General features: G+C 34.9%; 1 protein-coding gene across 1 annotated transcript; it reads left to right on the top strand.

Moving 5' to 3' along the window:
- The first annotated feature begins 647 nt into the window (after positions 1-647).
- LOC131059831 (large ribosomal subunit protein P2z) lies at positions 648-5,222 on the top strand. Its single transcript, XM_057992871.2, has 3 exons — positions 648-903; positions 1,295-1,530; positions 4,865-5,222. Exons 1-3 carry the CDS (start codon positions 816-818, stop codon positions 4,889-4,891), a joined length of 351 nt encoding a protein of 116 aa, XP_057848854.1. The 5' UTR covers positions 648-815; the 3' UTR covers positions 4,892-5,222.
- Positions 5,223-12,375: the final 7,153 nt, after the last annotated feature.

Genomic DNA, 12,375 nt, shown 5'->3' with positions numbered 1-12,375 from the left:
AGAATCTGAAATATAAATCTTAAGATCAATAGCAGTATAAATTTTAAAATATAGAGGCAATCCTTTGGTGAAATGATAAGGCTTCTTGCTTGCAGTGCCAACAACCAAGGTTCAAATCTTGCAAGGTTACTCTTTATTGTGTTAACAATCAAGGGCTCCCCAAAATCTTGTATCTTCCGTTACCTAAAAGATGTAGAGTGAGGCATTTGCATTCCACCTAGGGGTACATCCATAGCCTAAATTTAGCTTATCATCCCTAGCACGAGTGGTTGGTAAGATTGTGCTAAGGCTTTGGGTTCTTCTTATGTAGGTCCAACATTCAACTTTCGCTCACTTGATTTGCCTGACTGTTGGCTTGATCGAGCTAGGTCTACAACTCAAAGGGTTTATAAAGAAAGCTCACCTTCTCTTAAACTAAGCTCTAGAGTGTTGGGTTGCCCCCACCAATACTCCTTAAAACGATATTAACTAATTAAAATATATAATATTAAAAAACCAAATTTATTGAAAAATATACCTTATTATCTGATTACAACACCTAAAACATTATGATCCAAACATGTCCAATAGATAGGGAAAACGGCATGGGTATGTAATGTTCACTATTACAATTATCATTTGTTGATAAAAGAAAAGCATAGAGAACGTATTGGGAGGGCAGGTTAAATTAACAAAACCCTAATAAAAAAGTGTAGACGGGGATGCATTTAGGGTTTTGGTTTATGAGTAGCGAGATACAGTTTTGAAGGCTATTGCGAAGAGGAAACAATATTTGGAGCCGCGTCAATTGTTTGCAGAGAAAAAAATCAACAGCTATGAAGGTTGTGGCGGCTGTCTTGCTTGCTGCCTTGGGTGGCAATTCCACCCCTTGTGTTGACGACATCAACGATATCCTCGGCTCAGGTTCAGTTTTTTCTTATTTATACTCTCATAAAATTTAAAGCCTTGATCTGTTTCTGTTGCTTATAAATGTTTGCACACCACCCCTCCCCGTGAATGCCTGCTGTATTGGAGCTCTTTTTGAGAGCATATGACAATGATGATGGTATGTAAGATCTACAAACTGTATTGGTCCGTAAGTCTCAAATACAAACTGCATAGATAATTCGATCTTTTAGTCTTCGTTGAACTATGATCTAGTAGCTTTCTGTGAAGCGTGACCTTTCAGTTATTTGTTAACTCCATCTTGTAAAAGAGGTAAAAAATTATAAGTAAATACGGCTTGGGAGAAATACTCATTAATGAAAGATTTGTTCATGGCATGCTGCTAATATTAGGGTTTGGGTTTTTTCAGTGGGTATTGAGTGCGATTCCGATAGAATAGAGAGTTTGCTGGGGCAACTAAAAGGAAGGGACTTGATCGAGGTTATAGCGGCAGGGAGGGATAAGATTGCAGCGGTTCCATCAGGAGGGGGTGTGGCAGTTGCAGCTTCTGGCGGCGGCGGCGGCGGCGCTGCTGCTCCGGCCGCGGCTCCTCAAGCCGAAGCCAAGAAGGAAGAGAAGGTCGAAGAGAAAGAGGAATCCGATGACGTAAGTAACTCTTATTTTCATTTTCAGATTTGATTTGGAGTACTGCTTTTTGAATATTTGTTGTTTGTTTCTTTGGAATGCTTCATTCACTAAAAATCTCAAGGTTGAAACGTATGGAGATCTCCTTCGCCGAACTTTTGTTTGAGTTTCTATCTATATCCTTGGCCTCTTTCACCTTTTCATGATAATGGAAAGTGGCTCGTACATTGAAATGATTGATTTATTTGTTTACGATTGTAGGGTACTGGATCTATTCTCAGTGAAAATTGCCTTTTTTATTCTCTTTTAAATTGATATTTAGCTGGCGAAATTTGGGGTTTTATAACAGAAGCAGCAGTCGCTACAATAGGAGAATTTGAATTGTTTGCCTCCCTCAAATGATTGTATTGACCCAATTGTAGGAGGAATCATACCAACGGTTCCAAGAGTCTCAGATGTGTATGCATGACTCCACACCAATAGTCTCATCAATGTATGGACTAAAATGGGGTACATCCAATTTGGCATACTTTTAAGTAATGTTTCTCTCATTTTTGGGTGAGGCTTGGGGGAATGCGATGATGGGCTTCTTGGGATGGCAAAATCTTTCTCCTTTTTTTGGGGGAAGGTGGGGGATGACTGCATATTTTGAATATTTGGTTGGGATTTTTAGGCTTGCCTTAACTATTGAAGGTCATAAATAGAAGACATTAATTATGATAATTTAAAATCCATCCAAGCAAATAAAAATAGTAGACTGTGCTTTCGAAAACAATAAAATAAAGGTTTTTTCATTCAAAATTTAGCAGGTTTGCAAGTTTACAAGTTAATAAAAAGTTTGAAGGTTTGAACAAATAAGATTGAAATAGAAATCATATAAACAAATGGATATGTTACATAATGTCCTCCTCCGCTTGCTCTTCTAGTCTCACCTATGCTGTAGGAAATGGAGAGTTTTCTATTCAAATTGGCATACACCATACAGTAAAGTGAATTGAACTAGAGGTAGTCCAACAGAGTGACTGACCTTATACAGCCATGGCCAGGATATTGGCTATAATCAAAGTAATTGCTGGTGATCCTATCCCAGTGTCATCTGGAGAGAAGGGATTTTGAATATATCATATAAGACATTTTTAATTGAGGCATAAGAACCTCTGATAACTGTATTAGGTTAATTACTATATGCTGGGAAGTAGTTAGTGTGATGATTGAAATTTATGCTCAAGTAGATGTATATTATACATTTGGGAAAACACACTTATTGTATTGCTACTCAGCCTGATTGTTTTGTGTGGGACACATTGTTTTTTCTTTGGACTTCATACCAGTAATTCAGTCAGAAGTGTAATTATGAATAGTGTCATGTAAACATGCGGAAGTTTTAAACTAGTTTTTAAATCTTCTAAACTTAGAAACATGTGTACCTTCTTCACAAATAGTAGTTCATTATTTCCTAGGAATATCAATTCCAAAGATTACTGAAATCTTTGCCAGTTTATTACTTTATGGTGTGTCTAAGGATCAATGTGTAAATTTATTTTTTTCTATTCCTCCCTTATTTATGGTTTCTCTGTTTTTGAGGATTCTTTCTTACTGATTGCCTTGAAGTATGAAAGATGGCTGTGGACTCTGCAGCATTATTAATTTCTCTACATTCACGTCATAATTGACAAAATGTTATAGTCCTTAATGATCTCTAATTGCTAGTCCACCAGATGTAAATAATTCCTTTATATTCACTGGTAGAGCTAACCTTGTACCATCTATAAGGTGCATAGATTAATTCATATCATTTTCTTATCATATCATTTAATATTTCTTTTAATTTTTTCCGCATTTCCTTCAAAAATTGTTGCTACTTTTAGAATCCTCACATTGAAGAGGTCCAAGTGTTTCATCTATATCCAATGCATAGTTCTACCCTATCAGTAAAATCGAACTTTTCACATCCCACAAATTTCTTGGCCCCATCTGTAAGCTTGCACTTAGCATCCCCAAAATTCTCTGGTTTCTTTCTTACCAATAATTCCAGGGGTTGTGAAGATTTCCGAAATTACTTTTATCACTTGGATTCAAAGCAGTGGTTTCCTTGAAAAACCTCCAAAGCAGTTTAATAAGTCCCTCTAAGAGGAGGTTTGAAGTTCTAATGACCCTTAAATGCTTCTCCAGGCTCCCTCATATGGGAAACATTTCTCAGATAAATGCTGCTATTGGGCTAATCATGTGGATCATTTCTGGATCTTTACTTCCCCCCCCTCTTGATAGTCATGCTCCACTGATTCGTGCTTTTCCATTACTCTTGTTTTCTGGTTTTTATCTCACTACTATTTATTTGGCTTCAAGTGGCCTTCTTTATGCACTCTTTTTTTGTTGGCAAATTTTGTGAAGTCTTCTTGAAGAGGTCTTTATTTGCAGTAGTCCTTATCTCTTTTGAACACTTGAAATACCTAAATTTCAGATGGAATTTTGGTTATGGTATTACTTTTTCATTCCTGTAGATGCAGCTACATTGGTGGCCATCACTGAGAAATTTAATTTTGTTTTGAAACCTAGATACTGGATATACTCTAAGAAATCAGTTCTCTAGAATCATTGATTCAGTTTGCTCAGGGAGCTCATCTTAGGAGATTTTGTGGTCTGAAGGGGATGGTGAAATATGTCAGAATCTGCAAATCAGGACATGGGAGGCTAAAGTAATCATGCTAGGATTCATGTATTCACTAGCGTATGGCCAAATTGGTACATCATTTGACCTCGGATAGGCCTTTAGTGGGCTTGTGGGCTTGCAATATCATGCTTCTTCAGAATTTGGCATAGTAAAATTGATGTTGAGATCAAATGAAACCGTAATAAAGCAGGACTACAATGATATAATTTGCTCATTAAATCTGATGCTGAGATTGAAGGAGATCACATTTACCTGAAAACTCCGATACATGTATGTGTACTGTGTCCACCCCATTCTGGCAGAATTTGGGGACTATTTTTTCGTATAATACAGCTGTACCCTTATTCATTTACTCGCAACCCTATTTTAATGTTGCTCTGCCTCTTTGCCAGTATCTGTACTCCCATGTCTCCAGTTAACTATGAATGAGATCTCAAAACAGCTGCATTGTACCCTGGGGAGGATTGTGTATTTGTTTTACTTACCCGTGTCATTGGTTTTGCTAATTGTGTGCCTGTATCTGATTCTCTGCCAACAATCATTCAAGATAATTTGAAGAGTTTACTTGATAATATCAGTAAACTAAGGATTTGTTTGTAACTGGTCTTTTTTTATTTGTTAAATTTTTATATTGTATGCCTGGCACTTCTGTTTAAAACTTATATCGTATTCATATGTTTGCAGGACATGGGCTTCAGCTTGTTCGATTAAAGAGATTAGTAGGTACATTGCAAAATGGGGCCAATATTTTGCAGTAGGGAGCAGCTTAGTGTATTTCAGATGGTATATGTCATATGAAGTTAATTTTTCAGGTGGTTCAAGATCATAGTGGATGAAGGAAAAAAGGCTTCTAGTTTTTTGACTATTTTTATAATGTTCTTTAACAGATGCCATCTTTTTTTAACCTTTGTAAGCTTATGAAATGTTGTCAACCCTTCAAATTTTTTAGTTCTTTGAAAAAGCTCCCAATGTAGGAAATGTTTAACATCAAATTTTGTTTCAATTACTATTTATTCTGATGAGCTGAGTATCATTTTAATGCTGTTCGCGTTTGAGTAAATTCAGGGAAAGTTAGGCTTTCTTAGCTTTCTGGCGTTTTTTAATGTTTTAAATGCAGATGGTTTCCTAACTACACTAGAGAGCTTAGGAGATTTTTGTTTTATGGTTTATTTTACAATTCTATAAAATGTAGATGTCATTTTCAAACAATTCATTATGCGAAGAGGATATTGTGATTGATCCTTTAAATTTTTAACCTTTGCATCAGTCCTTGTTAATAAATCAAATTTGTAGAATGCTGACGTGGATGCTTCTCCAACTAGTATCTGTTTCAATGTGAGTGAAAATATGTTATTAATCTGGTGAATTATCCTATTTAATATGGCGTGGAATCTATCATTTAAATTGCATGGTGTAAGAATCACCGATTCAGAACTTTATGAGATAGAAATAAAAACCTTCAATGTGCACAAAAGAACAATTTGTGTTCCTCAGATGTGGATTTTATGCTAAGTGTAGCAAATAGATGGTAGCATTGTAAACTGTATTGTTGATATATAACCAAAGAGCCACAATCAATTTAGCTTTGTGAAAATAGTAAGTCCAATTGATTTGCTTCTCATTGGTATAAAGTCTCAAACAAAATTTCAAGGCTTTTGTTTACTGTTCGTGTTTGCACATTTTAATGTGTATGATTGTCCAAACTATTCAACTTAGTATCTAATAGAAGGGCCTTACAAATATTGTATCTTTGTCCGAGACTGTTCCCAGACCAACCATGCAATTCAACTACCTGTTTAAAGAATGACGCAGCAATAGTGTTGCATCATTTGACTTCTATTTGAAGATTGAATTTGAAAATCTATCTACTATAACAAGGTGAATTTAAAAATCTATCTATTATAACAAGGTGAATTTAAAAATCTATCTACTATAACAAAAATGGTCATTACGTTGACAATTCAAGATTGAATTCTATCCTTACATCAGTGTTTGAAGCAATAGGCAATGATTGATATACATTTGTAATTTGACTCCTTTTGGCATGTTGGCTAATTCTATAACTTCGTTTAGTATTTTTCACATTCACGCTCATCGTAGGTCAATACTACTTTTCACATATCTGTGCCAGTGTTTTGTCAATCCCAAATTGCCCAGCTTAACTACTAGTTTTTCTAATTAAATATTTACTCGTTGGATTTTGAAAAATGCACAAATGTTATACCGTTAAAAAGTGTTTTTTTGAATAAAAGATTCCAGACTGAGTTAGTCACTCTAAAATCTAAATTTTATTCACATAGCTCTCATAGGATAGAACTCTTCTTTACCTTCATCTCATGTTATAAAAAGCACTTATCAACCACTATACTTACAGATTGCAATAAATGATATTCAATGTATAATTTGACTCCTTACACCTATAAGAAGACCCTACACCCTACAAGTTTTCCTCTTGCTTCCATGATAACCTTGTTTTGATTGTAATTATGGTTTCCGGTAATGTTGAACTTCCTTTCATGTGCTTGCCTTCTACCTCTACTAGATTGCCTTCTTGCCTCTAAAGAATCTTTCGTCTTTTAGAAGTATTTTGCTCGTTTTTTGTCAGATTCTTTTCTGCCTTTAAAGTATACACATTGATAAGTTTCTTTAAATATGGTATACACATTTGCATTGATGCTGGAGGTTCATTAGCGTATGTTGGGATCTTTTTTTCATCATTCTTTATATGGGCAACCGAAATGTTACGTTTGTAAAATGCCTTTCTATGTATGGCCTCTAATGTTCATCTCCATTTTTAAAAAAAAATGCATGTTTTTGAAAAAGGTTATTAAATAGTTGGCTTGTAGGAATTTGGTCTTCAATTTTGCTAAAAAGTTAAACCACAAGAATTTATCTTTTGCCTTTTAATTTGTACTATATCAATATGAGGATGCATGGCTTTATCACTTAGTGTTTGACAAGCTTTACTTTATTTAGATTCTTCTTTGATTCATAATTAAAATGTTCATTCTGAAATTTTGTTTAAAAGTTTGTTAGGACTATCTATTATGGAATGGAGTATATAGTATTGGTTCACGACTTATTATATTTCAACCAACGAATATTTTTTTCAACATCGTTGTGATATTTGCAACCATAGATGCTTTGTCTTGTTCTTTGGGCTATATCTTCTTCCTTTGCTAGTGTAGTTGTGGGATTCGGGGTGCTTGCACCAACCATCTTGAGTTGTTTTGAGCTTTCCAACACCATAACACTAAGAATTCATGCTTTGATACCAATTAATGCACAATACAGACGAAAGAGTCCACTAAAATGTGATATAGTCTAGTAGGCCAATCTTGATTGACACATGATTTGCATATGGATGCAGGAAAATGGGTTAACAATACAACTTGCGTATAAAGATGCATTGTTTCGGGAATTTGTAGGAACTTTTCTCTCGCAACTGATTCATCAGCATGACTTTCATTTTATATGTATTAAACCATGACTTTCATTTTATATGTATTAAACCTTTTAGTACCTTTTGCCCCCTTATTCACTCACTTTGTTCTCATCTTCTTTTAGCCTCGTTTTCTTTCGAAATCAAACTCGTTAACTAGTTGCTTCCAAGTAATGCCAAAGGAAAACGACAAGAATATGTAAATGATCCATGTAAAAATTCATATGTTTTTTTGACCAGACCTTTTTTTTTAAAATTATTATTATCTGTTACTTATAGGCTAGATTGTATATAATGTTTTTTTATACATAGTCTAATCCAGAAATAACAAGTGAATTTTAACAAGATAAAAAGTGAATTTTAACAAGATAAAGTATTACTAAACAGCAAAGATGGTGAAATGCTCCCTACACAAGAAATGTGAATGGTTGTCATACGACATGATGTGAGCTCGCTTAAGCAATACGATTCTCCAAATTGGCTCTACGACTAAAGTGTATAAAAGTAATCATACGAAATATTTGCATATCGACCAAATTATTGAAAACAATAGCTTGTGTTAGGTGACACCAAGGTTAGATGAAGAAAAAAAAAACCTTTTTTAGCAAGACAACAATCACCGACTCTTAATAAAAAGAAAAGCAAAAATCACGACTTTAATTTATAAGCAATTACATTCCGTAAAGTAATGATAGTTAACTAAGTTTTTCTATGTTAGACCCAATTGCAACCTATTATCAAGGTAATGCCTTCTATCATAAACGCATATTGTAAATTTGTAGCATGAGAATCTTTCTAACTTATATAGAGTATTTCTAGTAGTTTTTGAAACAATCTATTTCATCTAAAGATTGATTTTGATTTGGAACACCTTGATTTGGGATTGAAGCAATGAAGTCATTATATAGATGGCTTGAAACATTTATGGAATTTGGATTGTTCTTACATCATTAATGGAGGAAGTAAGTTAACAAGAGATAGCTTAAAGCAAAAACATAAAAACATGAATTATTTTAATCTTTAATCAGACTCAAATGCCCTTGTATCATAAGTACACCCAACTATTGGACTTTGTTAAGCTATTGGGTATTTCTCTTGTAAAACAGATTTCATATTGAGCCATGATTATTTGTATTGCTAGATTGTTAGTTTACTTAAAGAGAATGTGTTGCAATTTGTACTCTATCCATCATTCAACCATTCATTTGAGGTTGACACCATTCATTCATTTGAGGGTGACACTATCTTGATGTGGATCCTAGTGTCATGGAGGATGATATGAACTTAAATGGCAATTAAAGGAATACTATCTTTGGATATGAATTTAAATGGTAATTAAAAAATAAAATATTTGTTAAAAAATTTAATATACTATGAATGACAATTGAGCAATCCTAAAATAAAAGCTGAAAATGTCTAATATAGAACATTTTATTTCGAATGAGAATTTATGGAAGTAAGGGATAACTTTTTAGAAAAAGTTTATATATTTTAAGTAATTATATAATTATACTTTGTAAGAAACAATAAATAATGGAGCGCATGCACGTGCTTTTGTTTATATCAATATATTTTGTTAGTTTTGTTTTTGCATAGTGAAGTTATATAAGTTTAAGGATTGTGAAAATCTAATGATCTTAAAAAATAAGGCTTATGTTGAGGACATGGTAACAATTAACTAACTAAGGCTTATATAAGTTTTAAGGATTGTTTTAATGGAATTTGATATGAATAGTTTTTTGATAGGTAAAATGGTTTTGAAGGGATTATAAATTTTTACACAAGATGAAATAAATCAAAGCGTACACAACAATCTTAGGAGGGAGGAAATCATAGCCACAACAAAGTTGCAAGTAAGAAACAATACAACAATAAACAAGTTGCTTAGGACAAATGAGAAAATACACATGCAGCCTAAACAATGTTAGATCCCACTCTATTCATTCTCACACCCTCCACTTTCGTGTGCGATTGAAAGACAAATTAATTGGCAAGCTAGCCCATCAACTCAGACCTTACCTCTTTGAAAGGGCAAGGGGACAAGGCCTACATGGGAAAAACCGAAAATCCTTATTTGACTAGCCCATTGTTTGAGCATTTTTTTTAATTTGGAATTCTTAGTATTTCTACTTTTCAAGATTATTTGATTATTTTTAAAGTAAACTCTGTATTTATATGGAAAGATATAAACTAATATATTTGTGTGGGAGGGATTATAAGACAAGAAAGGTTTAATTCTTGCATAAACAAATTGATCTCCACTAACACGATGGAAAAAATTATTGAGATTATTCATTTGTTTTTAATAAGCATGCATTTCTCTTTCATAGTTTTGTAATGGATGAGGAAACTTTGATGAATTTGGGTTTTTATGAATTATTTGTCTTGGTGCACTTATGCTCACCATCAAATGGTGTAAAATATGTTGTATTGTTCATTTGTTACCAATAGATCAAGATCTCATCCATATAAATTGGAGTTGTAGCATAAGGGTTTAGTTTTTTTTTATTTGCAACTATATAGCAATATTTGATGTCTCAATAATGGTGAAAAATATGGCCAAAATAATTTTAAATCGAATAGTGGGTGCAACTTGAGTTAGGATGTGGAGTTGAGTTTAAATGTTTCATTCACATGTTTGATGAGAGTACATATATTATACTATAAGGTCATGTGAATTTGTTATTGAATGTCAGATCTAGTTAGCAATTTTTGCAGCCTTGTTTAATTTCTTTTTTCACATGGAGTGACATCTCATCTAACATGATATTGATAACTCAATGATGAACGAATAGTACCAAACCGGTATTGAGAGGGGGGGGGGGTGAATCAGTACAGACAAAAACACACTCTTAAACCGGTTTGTCAGCAAACACTGTGCATTGACAGACAAACAACAACACTGGTCCTTAAACAGAGTACAATCGACAAATCCTAGAATAACTGAGACAAGCATAAACTGGTTGACACTTATCTTCTCATACAATCTAACACTTCATTTCCATTTCACCCTAATGCATGAACAGGTAATCTACATCAAAGATATACATATAAGCAACTAGATCAACATGATTCACCGCTTGACAAAAAACAACATAGCATCACATGAAGAAGACATCACACATGACACACATATTTTTCACGTGGAAACCCAACTGGGAAAAACCATAGTGGGGATGAATACCCACAAGCTTGTTTTTGAACTCTTTAGAAGTCCGCTCTGTTAGGAGCCTTGTCCGGTTAAAGACTAATACAATAGGTTCTGTTAGGAACCGATCCTGTTAGGGATCACCCGGTTAAGGGATGGCTAGAATACTCGGTTAAGGGTTAAACCCTGTTAAAGGTTACCTTGTTAGAGGATTTCAAGAACTCAATGGTTTTGAGTCACCCTGTTAAAGGATTTACAACAAGCTGGTTAAAGCTACCCTGTTAAGGGATTTCTCAACTGTTGAGGTGGTTAGAGATCAATAGGTCTTACAATGATCTGGTAACAACACTCAATGCCAATGCAGATCCGCTTTAGCTCCTCTTCACCTTCTGCACTTACACTCTGCAGGTATCACTTCTCTCTTCTGGTCTGGCAAGAATTACGTATCTCTTCTCTTGGATACACACACACAACTTTTGCCAACAACCTCAGAAAGAAACACAACTTTGACCTTATAGGAAAACAGATAGGTCGGTAGCATAAACCCTAAACCCTAAACCTGTTAGGTTAAGGAATTCAAACAGTTCAATCCTGACCTTTGAGCACATTGCATTAAATGCAACAGTCTTGATCCAATCTCAAGACATTCTCCATCGTTTGTTTTCCACTGATTTCTTGGCGGCTAATAACCCATCACACGCTATCACCGTTTACAGACTTCGCACATTCCCGAGGTAGATAGGAACAATCTCCTTCATGCAAGATCCTTCACGTGCACAAGGCTTACGTGGCAACACGATCTGTTCTTCATTACCATGCTAACTCATCACACAAAGTCACCGGTTGAGCCACACAGGCTTGAAGCACTTCAACTGGAAACCTTGAAGTTGAGACTACCAACCGGTAGTCATACAACACTTCCATGTGCTGGTTCCCATAACCATATGCCGGTTCACCTTGAACAAACACACTGCTTCACTTTGGCACAAATGCCGGTTCATAGTGTTACATCGGTTCCCTTCTCTTCATCATATTGACATCAATGACAACACACAATGTCATTATGTCCTCATACCGGTTCACATAATGCCAACAATCTCCCCCTTTAGCATTGATGGCAATATACAAAGATATCTCTCCGCTTCACATCGTCTCCCCCAATTTCTGCAGATATCTTCTCCGCTTCACATCTTCTCCCCCTTTGACAACAATGCCAAAGTGGAGGCACAAGCTTCCCTGTTCCATTATGCTACTCCCCCTGAGGAGTAGCATCCTTCAACACATCAATCCAAAAAAAATTTGACTATGCAATACCTGACTGATGTGGAGCATATGCCTTTAGTTTACCTCCTGAAGGGGCAACACCCCTAATTCACCTCTTAGGTACATAAATGTAGCCTTTGGGAGAGGCTTGGTGAATATGTCTGCTAACTGCTCCTTACTGGAAACATGTTCCAGTGCAATCTCTTTGTTCTGAACCTTTTCCCACAAGAAATGATACTTAAGCTCAAAGTGCTTGGTTCTAGAATGTAAAACCAGATTCTTGGAGATGTTAATTGCACTAGTATTGTCACAAAATATACTTACCAGTTCAGATACAGGAAC

Source organism: Cryptomeria japonica, chromosome 10, assembly GCF_030272615.1.
Source record: "Cryptomeria japonica chromosome 10, Sugi_1.0, whole genome shotgun sequence".
Lineage (NCBI taxonomy): Eukaryota > Viridiplantae > Streptophyta > Pinopsida > Cupressales > Cupressaceae > Cryptomeria > Cryptomeria japonica.
Note: the sequence above shows the minus strand (reverse complement) of the source record. Positions and strands in the feature narration are given on the sequence as shown.